Source organism: Rhodnius prolixus, unplaced genomic scaffold (genome assembly GCF_049639745.1).
Source record: "Rhodnius prolixus isolate KJV_2025 unplaced genomic scaffold, Rpr scaffold_8, whole genome shotgun sequence".
NCBI lineage: Eukaryota > Metazoa > Arthropoda > Insecta > Hemiptera > Reduviidae > Rhodnius > Rhodnius prolixus.
In genome coordinates this window covers 36918770-36939513 of record NW_027411593.1, presented here as the reverse complement: position 1 = coordinate 36939513, position 20744 = coordinate 36918770, and the positions used below count along the sequence as shown (strand labels likewise).

At 33.8% G+C, this 20744-nt stretch overlaps 1 protein-coding gene across 1 annotated transcript in view; it reads left to right on the top strand.

Moving 5' to 3' along the window:
* The window catches only part of dati (zinc finger protein datilografo), a 211583-nt gene that overhangs the window by 99690 nt on the left and 91149 nt on the right, over window positions 1–20744 (top strand). The window contains exon 5 of the mRNA XM_074122726.1: window positions 7212–7440. Within this exon, the coding sequence (XP_073978827.1) occupies window positions 7212–7440 (229 nt within the window). The remainder of the gene's footprint in view (window positions 1–7211; window positions 7441–20744) is intronic.

Here is a 20744-nt window from a genome sequence, read left to right as displayed (position 1 = left end):
TTTTATGTGGTCATAATTTGGGGGGGGGGGGTTCTTTACCGCAATAAAAATGTTTTTATTTTATGGATGTTTCTTTGTTTTTACTTTTTGTTGGGTTCTTTATTAGGCCATATTTTGTCCCAGATTATTACAACTATTATCTTGTACTTTTTAGATTTCAAATAACTTTGAAGTTCTTGAGTACTCGATTTAATCGACAGTTCAAAGCGATTCTCTGGGAATCCCCTCCTATTCGACTTAAAGACAAGCAATTGTTAAAAAACTGCTGAATTCCTTTAATCAACGGACTTGAAAATTTTACATTAGCACATTCAAACCTGGTCTAACGAACCAGTAATTTGAGATTCATCTAAAGCAGCGTTTCCCAACCTGTGGTACGCGAATAATAATCAATAATGGCGGACATAGAAAAATAAAGCATAAAAATATCATAGAAAACGTTTTTTCTTCTAATACATAAATATTATTTTAATTAATAATATTATACAGTAAAGTTGTTAATATTGTACAGGCAAGTTTAGTCTGCCTCAAGATATAAGAGAAAATATGATAGCACATTCAAGAGTATTAAAATTGTCTTTCATGTAGTATTTTCCAAAACCGGAAAATACAGCATGATAATTGGATTTCAAACTCCCTTCTATAAAGAAAATTTAGGAAAAGCTACATCATTATCGATAAAAGATGAAGAAAATTTAATAGAATTATTTTTAGCACTACTCTGTACATATGCAGACGATGCAGCCATATTAGCTTCAAGTACACATCCTACATCAGCTTCATACAAATTACAGTCACACTTACATAAAATAGAATCCTGGGCAAAGAAGTGGCGGATTAAAATGAACCCACAGAAATGCCAGCACGCCACGTTTACTCTCCGGCGGGGCTCCTGTCCACCTGTCCTCTTCAACAGCAATACTCTTCCTCATACAGATCTGGTGCGCTACCTTGGGCTCTAAAACGTGCGAAACTGCTTTATAGACTACTTGGACGACGCTCCAAATTACCCATTGAACTCAAACGTTTAATATACAACACTATTCTCAAACCTATGGTGAACTTACGGACTAGAGCTGTGGGGTTCAGTCAAACCTACAAACATACGGACTATACAAACATTTCAGTCAAAACTCCTCCGACAGATAGCTGACGCACCTTTCTACGGTGACTAACCTCGCTCTTCACAACGACCTCAACATTCCCTTCATAGACCAACTCGCTAAGACTAAATATCAAAAATTCCATACTGCTCTCTCTACTAACACAAATCCTCTTGTACAGTCTTTCGCCTCCTCTGACATCCCTAATACTCCTCGACGACTGAATCGCCAGTGGCCCCGCGACTTCCTTGAGGTCTGAGACCTAAATCTCTCCTCTCTCCCACTCATATTCTCCTCCTCACGTTTCTCCTCTCTCAGATAGAGAGTGCTACCGCTGGGTAGCTTCTCTCCTCCATGCTCTTCCCGCTCCAGTTCATCTCATTCACCTCCTTTTTACTTATTGTATATATTTATACAGCTTGTAAATTACAAAATAAATTTTAGTACAATAATCTTGAAGAGAAAAAAAAAATTAACGCAATTTTTAATTATTTAAATAAAAAGTTTAAAAAGTAAGATCTTACACTTTACTAAGTTTATAAAGTAAAGATGAACCTGAACTCCTTTGTAACAGATACGTTTGTAACTCTATACAAGTAAAGGTAAATAATAATGAAATAACACACTCGGTATAACAAATTTCACGAATTACGAAGTGGTACACCACTGACAGAGTGGTACGCGAGCCAAAAAAAAAAGGTTGGGAAACGCTGATCTAAAGTTTCAAACATTAAAACTTATTCAGAATAAGCCCTACTATTCAAGATAGCCAGATTTGAGCCTAGTGCATCTAAATGTATCCTCCCAAGACATCTCTTGACGTAATCGTTCCAAGAGATTCACCATTTCCGGTAAAGTGATTTCCCCTTCCCACCCAAATTTGAACTTTCAGCAACATATTTAGTGTTTAGTGGTTGCAGAACTCAAAATTCAATTAAATGATACTTTAAAGCAAATTCTAATTTACTAGATACACTATTCTGGAAGTCTTTTAATTAGTAGACTTTATTTTATGGTATTTGGTAGGCTAGCCTGTAATAATATGTCCATATATTACATCTCTCATACATTTGATACAGTCACGAGAGTGTTTCCTGCCGAGTTATTATTATTTTTATTGATTGTTCACCATCTCTTTTTAATGGAATCTTACAACTTTTTGTTCCTTCTCTTTTTTTTGGCTTTTTTATCTGTCTGTTCATTAAAAATTTATAACATTCACAATGAATATGTTGATTTTGTACCTAATTTAAGGCGATTATTCAAATATAAAGTCCAGAAGTATGGTAAAACGGGACGGTAAAAGGGGAAATCCACGTGAAGATTAAGTTGAGATAAATCCACAATACACTGTAAATACATAAATATTTATTTTTCTCTTATCTTTAATAAAGTTTCATTATATATTCTTGAAAATAAGCACGTTTGGAAACTATCATTTATTCTTCTCGGCTTTATCTTCTTTATTTTTTTTATTTATTTATTTATTTTTGGCAAGTTAAAATATTCAAGGGAAAAATTCTCTATATTCCATTATTCTTGTTTTTTTGTATTCTATTTTATTCTATTATTATTCATCCTAATAATGAAAACAGTCGCTCATTCTCTGTCTCTCTAACTCCCTAATTTTTATTCACCCAATTCTTTAGGGAAAGTAGAAATGGGAGCAGAAAGAGAGGAAAATTATCTAATGAACATCGGAAAAATTACCTCCAAGATAAAAGAATGATGAATTATAGTTCATTTCTTTTCCACCATTGGCCGATCTTTTTTGTTTTTCTGTTCGTTGTTGCGTCTACAATTATGTTAAATAAGACCAGATGACTATCTTAGGAGTAATTTTGTATATCCAGGCAATTCTCTAAGGAATCTTTATTTTGTATAATGATAAATATTTCTAACATTTTCTTAACGATATTTTAGTAAGAATATTGAAAGTACACAAATTTTTGCAAATTTTCTTTAACAATTTTTTGGATAATGAATAACTTAAATAAATTTAGCGCAATTAATGAATTAATAGAAAATTTAAATAGTTATTTTTCCCCAAAAAAATGTTTTATAAAAAATTTTCAATTCAAAACAACCTACAGACAATATTTATTAGGACGGTTTGTTCGGGCGAATATAATGCTAAAACAGATACTGATTTCCAGAAAATGAGCGAGGTCATTGATAAAATTTTCAATTAAAAAGTTTTCAGTTTGTACAGTTCATTGAATTGTTTCTAAGTTGGGTTGAAAGCGCTATTTTATTTTGTCTGCTATTATCGAAACTGTGGTTCGATTTGTTTAGTTTTATTTTTTTATTAGGACACGATTAAAATTAAATTAATTGAAATTTTGAGGGTAACTAAGAAGGTTATAATTTAATAAAAATATTTTTTTTAAAAAAAATAAGAACCACAATAACAGCAAGAACAATTTTTTGAAAAGGCCGTTTTTGCCCATTTTTGGAGGGGGCACACGTTTTTTTTTACTCGTAATTAATTTGATCCATGTTGTTGCAAATATTTACACCCTTAAAAGAGGATGTGCCCCATTCTTTAAAGAAGATTTGGGCTGTTTTCCAATCTACGAGTTTTGGCTATTTAATAACGAGACTGATGCTGCTACAATGCATGCGCCAAATCCTAACGACCGACAGCTGTACAGCGTAAAGCCTTCTCTTAACTATTGCAGCGTCTCACGTGTTTGTAGAGAAATCTGTCTGACCGGAACCGTCGTTTGTGTAAGAGGTGTTAGTTTCGTTTTGCCGAAAAACAGGATACTACACATGTGTAGTTGAGTAACGAAATTGTCGTGAAATTTCACATCAAAACTTGGTAAAACCGCTTCTGATACTTATCTTTTATTAAAAGAAGTTTATGGCTGGATGAATGTTTTATCACGTGCGCGAGTTTTTGAGTGGTTCAAGCGTTTTCAAGATGGCCCGAGAAGACGTCGGAGATGATGACCGCCCGGGTCGCCTTTCCACGTCCAAAACGGATGAAAATATTGATTATAATTAATCAAACATTACTACCGGTGAGGTGCTCACTCAACTCCGTGAAAGAGTAAGGAAAAAAAACGACGACCCGATTTGTGAAAGAACAAGTCACGGGGTTCTCCGTGACAAGACAACACGCCGGCTCACACTGCATTGTCCGTCAAGACGACGTTTCTAGCCAAGTACAATATCTCCAGTTTTAGACCATCCTCCTTATTCACCTGATCTGGCCCCATGTGTCTTTAGATCTGTTCCCCAAAGTCAAAGTCTGCATTGAAAGGAGCACGATTTCAGTCCGTTGAAGCTGTGAAAGAGCGGCACGCGTCATTGCAGGAGCTCACAGAAAAAGACTTCCAGCACCGTTTCGAACAATGGTAAATTCGCATGGAGCGTTATAGGGATAGGGGAGGGGTATATATTGAAGGTGATAATAACTAAATATATATAAATTTAAAATAAAATATTTTACAGCAATTGTCTCGTTATTTAATCGCCACACCTCGTATAGGTGCAGTTTTTTGATGATTAACTTCTTAAACCAACTTCGCATTATCTGTTTATATACTGTTTTTGTTAAAAACTGTTAACATACCCCTTTTTACTATAATTTATTAGATTTTATTAGTAACAGTTTCCGGCCCGGTTGAGAAAAGTTGATTTTAAATTTTTCACAAATTTATTGACCCAACACATTCTGGCCAGGGTGTATATTTCCCTATAATGGAAACTCCAGTCGCATTGTACACATACTCAAACATTACCTAAATAAATTTAATTAAATTTTGACCTTAATTAATTGTAGAATATTCAATATTATAATCAGGAAAATCGATTATTATTGTTTTTTTTTTGTTAAATTATTATTTGCTGAGAACAATTTACAAGGTTAATTAGAATTTCGCGTTTAAAATTTGATTGTGGTTTCCGCCAAAAAAGAAACTCTCATACACACACACACACACACAGAACAGCCATTACACATTCAATTAAATTAAATTAAAAACTTACACTCCATCTATGGGTAAGGATTTAATTAATATTAATAACAATTTCCAAACTAAAGTTTATTCCTCCGTGTTATTGGACTGCTTACAGATGATGAAGACTGCTGATTACAGCGCAGCTTACAACAATGCTGATGTACAAAATTTACTTTATAAAAATCATGTAATGATCAAGTTTTTATTATGATTTAAAATCAAAGAAAAAAAAAAAAGAAAAGTTATGCATGAGTAATTTGATTGATTGATTTTTGTTGATTGCATGATCCTTATTCATCTTGAGTTGATTTCTTTCCCTTCATTTTTTTTATCTTGTCCTTTTCATTACATCAGGAGTTTGAATTTTACAGAATTGTAGATTACTATTTTGTATTTATGTTTATTTACGCAAGTATTCTTTATCTAGCGTTTTTCAATAACTTCAAAAGTATTAATAATTATTTTTTTAAAAAATTTAACTGTCCCAATTATTAAATCGAATAAAATAAAATTGGGCATTAAATTTAAAGAAAAATCAAGTAAATTTATATTGCTCTCCGCTCAGTTTCGATAAAAAGGAAGTGTTAAATTTTTTTGGATCGTTTTTACCAAAATACACCGAAAATATCACTTTACTGGAAAAAGAAAGAAATAAAAATATTATCAGAGTACGAATTTTCCTTTTATTAAAAGTAAACAGCAAACAAGTGGTGCCCTCTAAATTTTTTAAAAAAATTTTCTTTCAATTTTAAACTTGGGGTAAAAAATTTAAGTCAGGTTAAGCTGTAGTCAGGTGACTTCAATGGTGCCTTGATCCAGTTGAGCTTTAAGTTATTCTTTTTCTTTTTCTTTTAATTTGTTTGTCTTTCTTCTGTAATTAATATTACATTAAGGAAATGTCAATTAATAAGGCAGTACTGGGCTCCACCCTACCTTGCTCGGCAAGGTGCAGTATGTGGAAGCCCGAAGGAACCGCGTGCCGACCCAGCTCTAGTGGATAAAACAAGAGATAAGACTAAAATGATTAGGGGCGCTAATGACCTCAGCAGTCGATGCGCCAAAAAAAATAAATAAATAAATAAAAATAAGGCAGTAACTCTATTGAAATCACCTGATTGTAACTATAACAAAATGTAACCTCCACCTCGGACAGTACTCCTCGCAAAGAACATACTTTTTGAATGCCCTCAGTACTTCGTGGAAATTCCATTTTTCTTGGCAAATAACGATTTAAATAAGGTATTTCTTAGATATTTTAAAATAAATATGTATGCATGAGCATAAAGGGAAACATTGGAAACGTTTTCCACAATAAAACGGAAAACTGATATATTTATATTGTCCTTTACAAAGGAAAACCTCAAAGAAATATCGTTTGAATTTACCATGGTTTTCTGTTCTTAAAGTTATGCATTCCATATGTGTACCGCCATACCTATGTACATACTAGTTGCAGGAAAACTTTTTAAAATCAGAAAATATGTATTTCTTATGGAAATTCATTTCCGCCCCTCAAAAAAAATATCTGACAAGATTACAAATATTTACTTCACAAATCATTAAGTGAAAAGTTTAATTCTGATTAAAAAATTCATCGTAAATTTTCAAAACGTGTACACAACCATTATCAAATATTCTTATACGAAAAGTTTCGGGGGGGGGGGGTTATTTTCTTTTAAATTTAAAACAAACAAAAAGGAAATATTAAAAATTAATTAACTTTAAAATAAAGTGAAAATAAGATTTACCTTAAACTTTAATAAATTTCAGTAAAAAAGATTGTGTGCGTACCAATTTCCGTAGAATTGATAAATTCAAAAAAAATAAAATAATAATAAACAATTTTAAAGTAAATTTTTAATTAGTTAATGGATTATCGGAAGTTATAAAGTTGGTGTCTGAGAAGAGGGAACGATTTTAAAATATGTATTCATTTTTTCAAAACTTTTAATAAATTTACTTTATCCAAAAAAAAATAAAACGTTTTACCATTATTATATATTTATTTCTCTATTTTATTTTAGGTGATAATTTCTTTACATATTTTTTAGATTTATTATCTTTTCGGTTTTTTGGTTCTCTCTCTCAGAAATTATTATAACAAAAACTTTGTTAATATATATATATATATTTTTTGCAGATCTTCATGCGGAAGTCCGCTATGCAGATGCACGCTCGGGAACTGCAACGACCGCCGGAAGTAAACAAGCCGCACCAGTGCCAACAGTGCCTAAAATCATTTTCCTCAAATCACCAATTGGTGCAGCATATAAGGGTCCATACGGGAGAGAAACCGTACAAGTGTTCCTATTGCGAACGCAGGTTCAAACAATTATCGCACGTACAACAGCATACGAGGTTACATACAGGTTAGTGTTTTTTTTTTATTGTGTTTTTTTAAATGATTTTTATATTTATTTTTTGTTTTTTGTTTTTAAATTTTTGGTGGTTATATTCCCTTTTTTTTTCTAAAACACAAAATAAGAAGGAGGATCTGAATAAATGTCCCTTGTGAATATAAATTCTCGAGTCTTAATATAAAAGTAATACTTAATTCTTTCAGTTCTTTAGTATTTATAGTACGAGTTTCTTTTGGTGGTTTCGAAGCCAAATGGTCTATGTCAAATAAATTAAACTTCTTAATTCAAGTAAATAATTTTTAAAATGGGGAAACCGGATAGTGTTTTCTCGAAACTCAAGTCTCCTCTTTCCGGACGGTGTTCCCCCCCCCCTCCCTTTTCAATCGAAAACCCAAAAACAGGAGCTCCTTCCATTATCTAGCTGTGCATTGAAATAGTAGATGATGTTCTGGTGGTCTGCTAGCTGTAAATAGCTTTGTTCCCACAAATTTTGGTCCCATAATTAAGACTTTTCTTCCAACTCCTTGTATGTTCTTTAGGGTTCTTCTCGCACTATAGGATATAAAGTTAGTTTCCTGATAACTCCTTAAGCTTATATATATATATGTTACGGTAAATGTACACTCTTGGGATATGTACACTTTTACCGTAAAATGTGTACATTTCCTAAAAAGTTAGGCTCGTATGTGAACTGAATATAATGTATATGTACATTTCCCGGCAAATGTGTACTCTTGCCTTCACGTTTTGGTAAATGTATACTCTTACCTTCATGTTTTAAGAAAAGTTGGAATACAAATAAATTAAAAATGTTGTTGCAGTCAAAAAATATTTATTTAAATAAACATAATACAAAAGGCTTTAATAACGAAAATTATTTTAATTAAAAAATGTAAATGACAAACAAAACATACTTTTCTTTGCATATTATATAATATGTCGTAGGTTATGATCCCAATATTCATAAATACAATTTTCGTCCTAGTTTTTCAGGACCAATACGATGGGAAGCAAACAAATAATAATAATAATAACATACTTTTCTTTATTATAACTGTGCAAATATTTATCGGGAGTATAACAAAATTTTGTTAAATATTTGCCAGGGGTAAAAGTTTATAAGTTTTTTTGAAAATTCCCCTTAAGAAAGTAGAGATGAAGAAAGAAGTGAAGAGCAAAACATTAAATAAAGAATGTATTTCGTATTTTGTATGCTCACATTTACCAAAATGACATGGTCATTGTGAATTCAATGTACATTTCCCTTCTTTGAAATTGTAAATGTTAATTGAATGCACATTACCAAAACGAGGAGGAAAATGTGCACATTTACCGGAAAATGTGTACATTTGCCGCAATATCTACCTTTTACCGTAACATATCCATTGTTTAATGTACAAGTTTAGGATATTCTTAAAAAGTCTAGGAAGTCGTATTAGAAGAATCGCCATATTTTACTAGACGTTTTCAAAACTTAATGGAGATTCGTTTTAAATTGCCGCTCTTATAACCGGACACTTTGGAATTTAGGTAACTTATTTTCTTATATCCAAGATGCTAATCTGAAAAGCATCCGTCCAGCATTCGTCCGCATTAAAAGACAATAAAATCAATAATAATATGGAGAAAATTAAATTTTCCAAATTTTAGCTAACACTACGCGATTAAATTTAAATCTATTCACGACAAATCAAAATTCCAATCCTTAACACCAATGAAGCGAATATCATTCAGAAGAAATAAAACTTGCGATATCAATAATACGCGAAATAACAAAATATTCAAATACTTTTTTAAAATAAGTTGTTTATTTAAACAGAATTCGTTAATAAAAAAAATTTACAAAAAACTAAGTTTAATTCTTCCACACTTAATATGGCCCACATATGCGCCTTATTACAGTGCCTATGATCAATATATGCACATGTTGTCGGCTACAAGCCCTGAATGTGACCCTTCTTCCCTTTAATAATGGAAAATATAACCCTTCACACAACTAATATCTTATCTCTATAATATTCTCTATAATAATTTTGTCAGCACCTTTGTACAGAGTTAAGAGTAATTCCTTCCGTTTCCTCTTCTTACCTCGCCCCCAAAAAAAGAAGAAGTTTTGTTTCGGTTATAGTTTCGTAAACTTTGTTTATATTAAAATGCATTAAGTGAATGCATACTAGATAAAAGTTTGGGACAATAATTGGATTAGCCAATGTTAACATTAAAACAAAGTATATTGCTAATTTTTACCCGCCATAGTATGTTTGTTTCTTGTATTCCTGATTCGAACTTGCATCTCTCATCAGAGGTAATTTTGATTTCAACTATTAAGAAGTGTAGTGTGAGGCGGAAATATAATGGAAGTTGAATTCTCTCTTTAGTTGAATTCTTATGCTTTAAAGTCCTAAACTGGTTAGGGATGCGCTAAAGATGCATTCTAAGACGGATAAAGTCAAATATATTCCAACCCTAATCACATTTTAAAGTTATTTATAGTTCAGATTTTCTTATTTAATTTTCTCGTGTTTCATAATTCGTCAGGTTTTAAATGTTGAGTAGGATATAATAAGGATATCAAGTCCTTTTTATTAGCATTCTATGTTTCCGGGTACTTTTGGTGACCTGTTTTGGTATATAAAGTTAACGTCATGTAATAAGAAGTAGTTCCCAAAATTGAGGGTCTATGATGCTGGTCATCAGGAGCCGGATAATCTTGACCCTTTGCTCCATTTATGGGTGTAAATCAGAGAATGAGCCTCCATTTTTTTGGTGGACCTTTCTTAGAACTTTTGATCATCTTTTTTGTTCTAATCTCAGCGCCCTACAAAATTTTCCTCTGTTTTTAGGTTAAATTCAACAATTTGTTCAATAATAATATTGACTTTGTTAGAGAGAGAATCATTTGTGCTTTTTTTGCCGTGTCCATAATATCTCACAATTTTTTCCAAAAAATACCATTTCTGTAGTTCTTACAATGGAGCTTACCGAGATCCAGTTCTAGATGCTGTTTAGAGTTAAGGACACTTGATTTGCCCATTTTAAATGAATTGTACGGTTTTTACCAATTAATCTTAGGGAAAATTCAATAAATTTTTACTAAAAATCTTTTAAGTTTAATGGAAACTGCTAATGCGGAAGTATGAATTTGAAACTTTTTTGTTTCGTATTTTCATAAAAGGAAGTATTAAAATCGAATTTTGGCACCTTGTTCATCGCTAGTTGTTCTTACCAATTTCGTATAGCGTTTTTAAATTGTATATTCTTTCGTAATCTTTTTGTTTTTTTAAGTTCTTGAATTAATTTTTAAGCTGATGTTCGTTAGTTGTATGACAATATACAGGGTGGAACCGGATAAAAGTTATGATTTTTTCAGGTTTTTTTCGACTAAACCCGACCTTACGTCATAAAAATACTATTTCTCAACTTGTGCCTCACTTATTTACATTTTTCACCTTATTTTCAGATTCAGCATTAAATTTCCTATAATAATAGATCAATTTCGTAGGTATTTAACTTTAAACAGATTCATTTATTACAATAAGAACGTTAATTTTTTTTGGAATTTAGAATTTTCATGAATTTTCAAAAATTAGCCTCTTCGACAAAATTGATCTTAGAGGCTGTCAAATTTCCCAAAAACTGCTCCTTTTAATACTCTTTTCAATGGTATAATAATCAGTTTCAATAATAGCTGTTTTCTTTGGTCTATTACTGAGAAAGTGCTGAAAAACACGGTGTTAGCGAAGGAAGCAAAGGGGACTGGATGAAGCGTACTCGCATATCAAAATTATTATTTATTAACAAAATCATTTCTTTAAGCATGTAAAATACATAATTATTTAGTAATTATTGATGTATTATGTTCTCAAAATGCCGACCTCGATTCCTGACGTATAACCGAGCGCGTTTTCGCATTGCCCCCCACCAATTTTGTCGAAGAGGCTAATTTTTGAAAATTCATGAAAATTCTAAATTCCTAAAAAAATTAACGTTCTTATTGTAATAAATGAATCTGATTAAAGTTAAATAACTACGAAATTGATCTATTATTATAGGAAATTTAATGCTAAATCCGAAAATGAGGTGAAAAATGTAAATAAGTGAGGCACAAGATGAGAAATAGTGTTTTTATGACGTAAGGTCGGGTTTAGTCGAAAAAAACCTGAAAAAATCATAACTTTCTAACAGATAGAGATAGGACACTCGTTGAGGCGGCGTTGTACTACATTTTGAATGTAGTTTAACAGAAAAAATTTTCGTCACTTATCCGGTTCCACCCTGTATATTGTAGCCTCCAATGATGTAATTTAATAACTAAAAATGAAAACTAGAATTAGTTTTTCCGATAGAAATAAACTTTTTTCGATACGATTTTCCAAAATGTTAAAATTATCATTTTCATCATTACTATTTTCCACAAGTGAATTGAAAAAACTACCCTTCTTCAATATTCTTCTACTTTTCATTTTCTTTTAAAATAAATTTTTTGACTTTATCCTGGTGAAATATTGATGATTGCAAATTTTACATGGTCTATAATGTATAGGTTAGGTGTATACATATATACATAGATATTTGGTTACAAGTGCCATGTGGTTCTAGGGGATAGTTTTAATGGATCAATACCAAAGAGCGGAGGGGTAGTGGGGGTAGAAGGTTATAACACTAGTGGTCCAGCTTTTCGTTACCATGACAACCTGCTATTGATACTCTTGAGTGTGCGTGTGGGTCTTTTACATACAAAGTAATGTTTACATAATGTGCGCGTGTGTGAAAGTATTTGATACAATATTAACCCATAAACCATTCTATATAGTTATTCAATACATGTTATATTATATAGGGTCCAATATATTATATATATGGTCAGAACTAAAAGAATAGGAGAAAACACCTGTTGCACAAGTTACTTTTTTCTTTTTTTCTTTTTTTAATTTTAGGACTTAAGGAAACCCAAGGTTCATTCCGAAAAATTATTATTTTTTAAAGATTAAATACGAGGGTCGTTTGAAAAGTCCGTGCAAAAATAAAAACTACTTAATTTTTGGGGGTAAACCTTTTTTATTTTTCAACATAGTCTCCTTTTAGGCTTATACACTTCGTCCAACGCTGCTCTAGTTTGTTGATCCCTTCCGAATAATAGGATTTGTCCAAGTCTGAAAAATAGCCATTCGTTTCTGCAATCACCTCCTCGTTTGAATAAAATCTTTTTCCCGCCAGCCATTTCTTCATATTTGGGAACAAATAGTAGTCCGAGGGAGCCAAATATGGTGAATGGGGGGGATGTGTAACGAGTTGGAACCCTATTTCCATTAATTTTGCGACCACAACTGCTGAGGTGTGAGCTGGTGCGTTGTCGTGATGGTTTGTGGGCCAATCGTGGGCGTTTTTCTTGCAGCTCGGTTTTCAAACAGTCCAATAACGATGAATAATATGCACCTGTAATAGTTTTACCCTTTTCCAGATAGTCGATGAGGATTATTCCTTGCGAATCCCAAAAGACAGTCGCCATAATCTTTCCAGCCGAAGGAACGGTCTTCGCCTTTTTTGGCGCAGATTCCCCCTTGGTAACCCATTGTTTAGTTTGTTCTTTGGTCTCAGGAGTGTAGTGATGTATCCATGTTTCATCCACAGTGACGAAACGACGCTTAAAGTCCTGCGGATTCTTCTGGAACAGCTGCAAACCGTCCTTGCAACAGTTCACACGATTTCGTTTTTGGTCAAGCGTGAGCAATCGCGGCACCCATCTTGCGGATAGCTTTGTCATGTCCAAATGTTGATGCAAAATATTATGTACCCGTTCATTCGAGATGCCCACAGCACTAGCAATCTCACGCACCTTCACTCTTCTGTCATCCATCACCATATAATGGATTTTATCAATGATTTCTGGAGTAGTAACCTCAACAGGGCGTCCAGAACGTTCAGCGTCACTTGTGCCCATACGGCCGCTCCGAAAATTTTGAAACCACTTATAAACTGTTCTAATCGAAGGTGCAGAGTCACCATAATGTTTATCAAGCTTCTCTTTAGTCTCCTGAGGCGTTTTGCCTTTCATAAAGTAGTGTTTAATCAACACACGAAATTCTTTTTCGTCTATTTTTTGAAAATCACTCTACTTCCTCGATTCAAACGAATGCCAAACACAAAGAAATAGACCGATCTGGCTGAAACTTGGTGTGTGTTCTTCCAAGAGATGCTACTAACTAAACATAACGTCGATACGCGCCAGTAGTGCTATCTCTCTGACTTTGCACGGACTTTTCAAACGACCCTCGTAGAATTTGCCAATAATTTTTATTTAAAAACCAAAATGTAAATGATTTTTTACAATGAATCAGTTTTAGCGATTTTCTATTTTCAATTAAGAAACATGATTACAGATGTCTTGCCTATACTCTGGGCTTGAATCTTAGACCTTATCCTAGTATAAAGAGGCTTTTCGATTTATAGTAAATTGTAATATGTGCTCACCACCTCTGACCTCGAAACCTTATCTGCAAAAAAAATTTAATAATAATTTACTTTTAACAGTTTGAGTAAAAATTAAAAAAGAGGTTTAATTATTTTAATTTTAATTACCAGTATTATTCTTTGATAAAAATAGTAATAAAAATTAATAAAAGAAAAAAAATATTAAGGACGCCACGTGTATTTTTACAATCGAGAGTGCCTAATGATACGCATTCTTGAGATTTAGAATCCTCTCGAAAAAAAGAAGTAGATTAAAACAGGGCAAAAAAATAAGAGTTAGATTAAAAAAATTAAAAATAAAATTAAAAGCAATAATTGTAATAAAACTGAGGGAAACGATAACTTTATCATTTAATAAAAGTTTTTATTGCAGGATTTATGTTTTGAAGTTCTTCTTCTTTTTTTGTGGCAGAACTGATTCGATTATTCGTGCATTTTGATGTAAAATTACTGATAAATTTTTAGTTTCGATTCGATTCTTCTATCGAAACTACACGTATTGAATTCCTTAACAAGTTATAAAATACCTTCTTTCACCGCAGCTTTATATTCTGCGCCAGTGTCGTCTTTCATCATTAAATTGAGCATTGCTTCCTAGATTATGGGGAAGGTCATGAATTTAGGAACATAATGCTGGTTGTAGGACTAGAATTTGGTTTCCAGGACAGGTATTTAATAAAGATGGTGAACGATTCTTGTACTTTGTACCTTCTTAGGTACTAGTAAAATTTTGAGTCTGAATTTTCTTTTTTTGTACTTCATGCTTCTTTTTTAACTTTCCCTTACGTAATAAAGAGAAAAATGACCGATTTTATGTTTTTTACCCTAAGTATTTTCAACATTTCGGTGATCATTGGTGTCCTGTATCTAGGAGCTCCATTAAGGATGAGAAAAATGGTATATTGTAACCGTACAGGCTTGAATGCTTGCCAACAAAATGAATTCGGTTATAACGCATACTTCTTTCCACGTCTAAAAAGTAAAGCTCCTGGTATAAAGAGCAATTTATGGTACCCGAAACGTTGAGATCAAATTTGGTCAAAAAAAAAAAAATGTATTCACTCTGGGTACTGCCCATTAAATCATTATCGGAACTTTTGAGCACATTTTTTTTGGACCAAAAATTTAAAATGTAAAACTTGTGGTATCTACAAACGATTTTATTCCATTTAGGTGAATTTAGGGAAGGGATTAGCTATGCGGTTAGTGTATTGGATTCCCACGCGGAGGTCCCCGGTTCGAATCCAGCTACTGACCCTTTCTAGGAGCTTTCTCTTCCTAGGAGCTTCTTACAGCTCACTGTCCGGTGATGGACAGTGTTGTCTGTATGAGAGAGAGCACTGTGCGGAGGCTAGCAGTGCACTGAAAAAAAGCTCCGGGCGCCAATAACCTTAGATGTTGACGCGCCTTAAATCATCTAAAAAAAACAAAAAAAAAAAACAGGGAATTGGAAACCAAATAATTTTAGTACGAGTCCTTCAAACTGATGCATTTTATCTCATTGTTAAGTCCTTCCTTTCAGATTATTCTGATTTTTCTTGAATCAACATTTCTAATTATGCAAAATTGGCTATGTCTTTATTCTGTAATAGTAATAATTGTGGGCCATTAGTTCTTCGTTTTACATTTACTATGGTTTGTTTACATCCAAGTATTTGTTTGTATACAAAAGGGAAGTTAAAAAAAAGAAGAAGTAGATGGGGGATGTTGAATGAGAGTGGACAGGAACTTCCCTTTTGGAAAAAAAAAAAATTATACAATGGTCAAGTCGAGGAGAATGCCACAGTCCGCCCCTCCCCCACCATGGAGCCAGGGGATGCTGCGCATCTCTTAAATTAAAAATCTCTCTTTCTGGCTGATGCTGCCGCTATTTAACTCTTCCTCTCGTTAAGCCTGCCGAGTGGGTTATATGGAAATTGATCTCCTCCTCCTTCTATATTATGTTCCGTGGGTAATGTTTAAGCATTCCTTGCTCCTTATTTATGAACCCATCTCCTTGTTACTAACCCAACCACTCACTTATTCCTCTTCTTTTTTTTTCTAGTACAACCCTTCTTTTCTGAGCTCATAACAACGTACAACCCTTTCTCTGCGATCTGAAAAAAAACGATCTGCAGGAATTAAACATTGATTTTATAACTGAGTGGGTCACTAGGATTGTATTCATTGCTTTCGAATCACATTTGAAAAGAAATAATTTTTGAATAACCTCTCAACTTACTTTAATATTCTATAATTCTCAATCAAAATTCAATTTATGCATTTCCTTTAAAATTTCGAATTAAATTTAATGCCAATCCTTTCCTAAAATGTTAGTTTAGAGGGAAGAATAATTACCCATTCTTTTAGAATTTTACAAAAAATGATTAAAATAAAAGATTAGATACAATGAGGAATGGATTGAAACTTTAAAAATGGATTGAAACTTGTGCTGTAATAATTTGTACACTACAGTTCTGCTAACCATGCATGATGTTTATGTATTGCGGTACTAGTATAATCACTACTAAATTGAAAAATAATTATTTATTTTTTTTATAATGATTTAAGGCGCATCAACATCTGAGCTTATTGCCGCCCGGAGCTTTTTTCCAGTGCACTGTCCGGCCTCTAGGCAGTGTTCTCTCGTTACAGACAACACTGTCCACAACCGGGCAGTGAGCTGAAAGAAGCTCCTAAATCTAAGGGCCAACAACTGGATTCGGAGTCGGTATTTCCGCGAGTCGGGAATCCACTACTCTAACCACATAGCTAATCTCTTGCCTGAAAAAGAATTATTAAAATATCTTTTAATTTATATCCATTGTAGCCATGCAAGTTTATTGTATCCCTGATCGATTTTTTTTCGATCGAGAGGTGTAGAGAATTTTGTTTCCTCTTATGTTACCGTCTCGTGCGTTATCCTTGCTGATTAGATGCTTACAATATCCAGTTAAAAAAAAAAAATATAGAAAATCGTGCGTATCGTGCGTGTAAACAAGACGTTTAAATTTGTTTGTAACCATCATTTCTTTCAAAAACATTTTAATTTTTTTAGATTCGTTCTTTAAGAGATAAATGTATGAGTGAATGGCTATGAAAAAAAAGTCAAGATCATGACTAGATTCTAGGCTCTAGATTTTTTTTGCCTTTTTTTTGGCATTGACTTCCGCCATACAGCCAGCATCGTCTAGGTGCTTATCACTAGAATATCACTAGAATATCTATTCTTACTTATAAATACATTCGCTTACATACAAACTTACAACTAATGGATGGATCAGTACTCTATATTCCTGCCATCCTTATAGCTTAACCTAAATTAAAATCACGTAATCCTTCTCTAAGCATTTTCTTCCATTCACTCTAATCGGCTATAACTTTTAAATACATTCATATTTCTTAGCTAGCTCTGCTATAGACTCAAGCACATAGATGTTGGTGGAGAATATTGTCTTCGTAGCGAAATGGTGCATCTAAATACCTGTATATGTTGTCAAACATTCGTTTCCTTTCTACCACATAACGTGGACATATCATTATTACATGTTTGAAATCCTCCTCCTCATTGCAATCTACGCAAAGAGGAGAGGACCTTTTGTTGATCCGGCTCTAGATTTTGTTAATTATATATTTATATATTTTTAATAAGGCGGTAATTGTTCAAAAATTAGGTTTTTCATTCAACGTTAATTTAGCTGATTATGATGTCATTAAGATATTTCTTCACTACCAAATTATTTTTGCCCATCCGGCTGTTATTTATGAAAAGAAGGTTTTTCCATAAAATCAGGTTAGTGTCCAAGGAGTTGACAGAATCTTTGTCGGGGGAAGTAATAGGAGGTACAAGGAGGAGCTTTTACTAAGCACCATTACCTTTAGCCTGCCGTTAACTGAATGAAAAACGAAGACCTTAAAATTAATTTTTAAAAGGCGTTCGAAGGGAAAATATAAAACAGGAAAAGCTATGGGGAATTAGGTGTGGGAGGTAGAGGGAGGGGGAGTTACGCCGGAGAGCGATAATTTTGTGATTACTTTTATTTTAAAAAGGAGAGAGAACGCCATCCCAGGCAAACCCAAGTGAGCTCAATGAAGAGTATTCAAAAAGTGGAAATCCTTTATTGGATTTTAAAGTAGGAGAATGGGGGGAGGGATAGGAACGAAGACTAGGGTGGAGTTGCTGGCGTACCTTCTCCCAGTTCTGTTGGCGCGGGATGAAGGTTTTTATTGCATTAGCCATTCCCTTCGTTGGGCTTCCACTGTTTTTAAAAGAAGTGTACAACTTTTCGCTAGAAAGAAGACTCCGTCTTCAAGTCCGTCCACTTAGAAGGCAAAAATTGTCTTCCAGGTAGCTGAAGTATAAGCAATGAATTCCACAACTTTTTACTCTTTTTTCATTACGTCGCATTTTCACACAAATTAAAAATAATATTTTTTTTCTCTCTGGGGTTCAAAAGGTATGATGAGTGGGTTCAAGGGTTATTAAAAGTAAGAGAAAAAAAAGGGGTCACCGCCAAACTGTTGATTAAGTGTTAATTCCAGAAACTCCGCTAACTGCCAGACTTTTGCTACTTACCGCAGTGCTTCCTTCTTCTTCAAGATGGGGGAAAAATGATGAAAAACACTTTTACTTAGCATCCTGCCCAGGTCTCTACCCCCTCGGACTTTCTTCACCTGCAGCTAATCCTGTATACTCAAGACGGGTTTTTTAATTTCTTGCCAATTTCATCTCCCGCATACTCCCACACAGCATCCAGATTACTTAAATAAATTACCATTCATTTACCCTCCTTTTTTTGGCGGCCTTCTTCCAATGAGTTCCGAGCTGGCCAGAGATTCCAGAGGGTGTAACTTTGCTTTTACCTTTTCTCCAAACCTTTTGCACCCTACTTTTCCTTTCGTATATCAGAGGATAAAAAAAAAAAAAGAAAAAGTAAAATAAGCTTCTTCAAACCTTATAAATGTCAGAACTGCCTATGAAAGAATGTTATACCTGAAGTTGAAAGTAGGAAGTCCAGGGTGTACAAGTTACATCAAATAAAAAATTCACCAGGTTCCAAACAGGAAGGACGAAACTCTCCTGCTCCTCCTCCTCCTTGCCCAACCCCCATGGTACTTATTACAGTGTACCCTTAACGTCCTAGAGTTTCCCTCTTGTGTTAAAAAACAATGGACGGAGGAAAAACTTCACAAAAATTCTGTTAACCTCTCCCCCACCACTCCATGTCTGTTCACGAAACATCTGGTGGAAATGCGGAGGGGAGATGGTAGGTGAACGGCCCCATGCCTGGAAGTGGAGGATGGTAGAATAGTCCTCACTTTAGGTCCGAACTCAAATGTTGTCGGAAAAACCTTTTGTACTTTCTCTACCAACTTTTCATTCAAACTCACTTTCCCATCTCTTTTGGCTTTTTTCTCAACTCTTCACTGTCCTTCCCTATCTCCTCCTCTGAACATCCTGCCTGCTCTAGTTGATAGGGCCAGGAAATGACGGAAGTCCTCCCTTAAACCAATTTGTAGCTCTCACTCATTCATTCTTCTTTTTCTTTTTTTTTTTGCTGGTACTGGGGGCCATCACCATCCTGCATCCAGTTTTCTACTTTATTATTGAGAGGACAATGACAACAGGGGATTGGCACCCACAATAATGGACCAAATCGATTGTGAAAGAAGTTCAACTTTTCTTCTTAAAAGAGGGGATTTGATGATAAAAAAAAAAAGGATAGGGGTGGAAGGGAAATCAGGAGTACTCGTACATCCCGTTCGGGAGGTTTTCAGCTAGAAATTAGTGCTGCTGGATGTTATAAACCATCGAAAGCTTTTAAGTTCATCGTATTAACCAATTCGGACATGAAACCCCAATGTGATCATTAATCCCTTTCCACTGGCAAGTCCACATCTGTGTATTGCCCACTTCCGCTCCACTAGACCGAATAGGGGAAAATTGACCAGACGCTTTTGGGGAATACATGCCCAGTTATGGGAGAGCTCTCCCATAACTTTGTGATATTTTCTGCCCTTGTCTTTGATCCTTTCCAATTATCCTAAATCTCAGAGGCTCTGTGTTTCATATGGAATCATATACTGTCATTGTATGTAATTAATTATTCTCATTTACTGGAATGTACACATTCGCAAAGAGCAATTAGGCATCCCAAACTGGAATGTATCGGATGCACAGACTAGGGTTCAATGTCCTTTTAGAAATTTTGTAAATAGGAGCTACAAAACCTAATGCCTTCTAAATAATCAACCACGTTACTCCATAAAATAATTTTTATTTCCTCTTTCCCCTAATATGTGGGTGTATTGTGATCGAGTGTATTTTTTGGAAAAATTCAAAGATTTTAAGGGAAGGTTTGACTATGTTAGTTTATGTGAACGGATTATCTAAATCAGCTGACTGTCCGGTGATGGAAATTGTTGTCTGTAACGAGTGAAAACCGTTCGGAGACCAAAAAATGAGCTCTGGGCGCCAATGACGTCAGATATTGATGCGCCTTAAATTACGTAAATAAAAAAAAAGGAGAAGTATGTGGTGTTGGTTAAATTAATACTAACCTACAAAGCGACGTACTGGAACATCACTCGAATTCCCTTCGTTCATGAGGTTTTTAGACATTCTGATAATTTTACGTTTTATAGAATAAATTACAAGAACTTTCTTCGGTAAAAAGCGGAGGTCAATTAGTTTGACTTGTCAGATAGGAAATTAAACTACCACAAACAGGTGTGTTCATGCAAAAAAATAAAAACATTGGATTTCCCAAAAATCTTAGTAATGAATGGCAAAAAGTATTTGAATGAATTGAAGATAGAATTCTGGCTGCCTTGGTCCTTACATATATTGAACATTTAAAAAA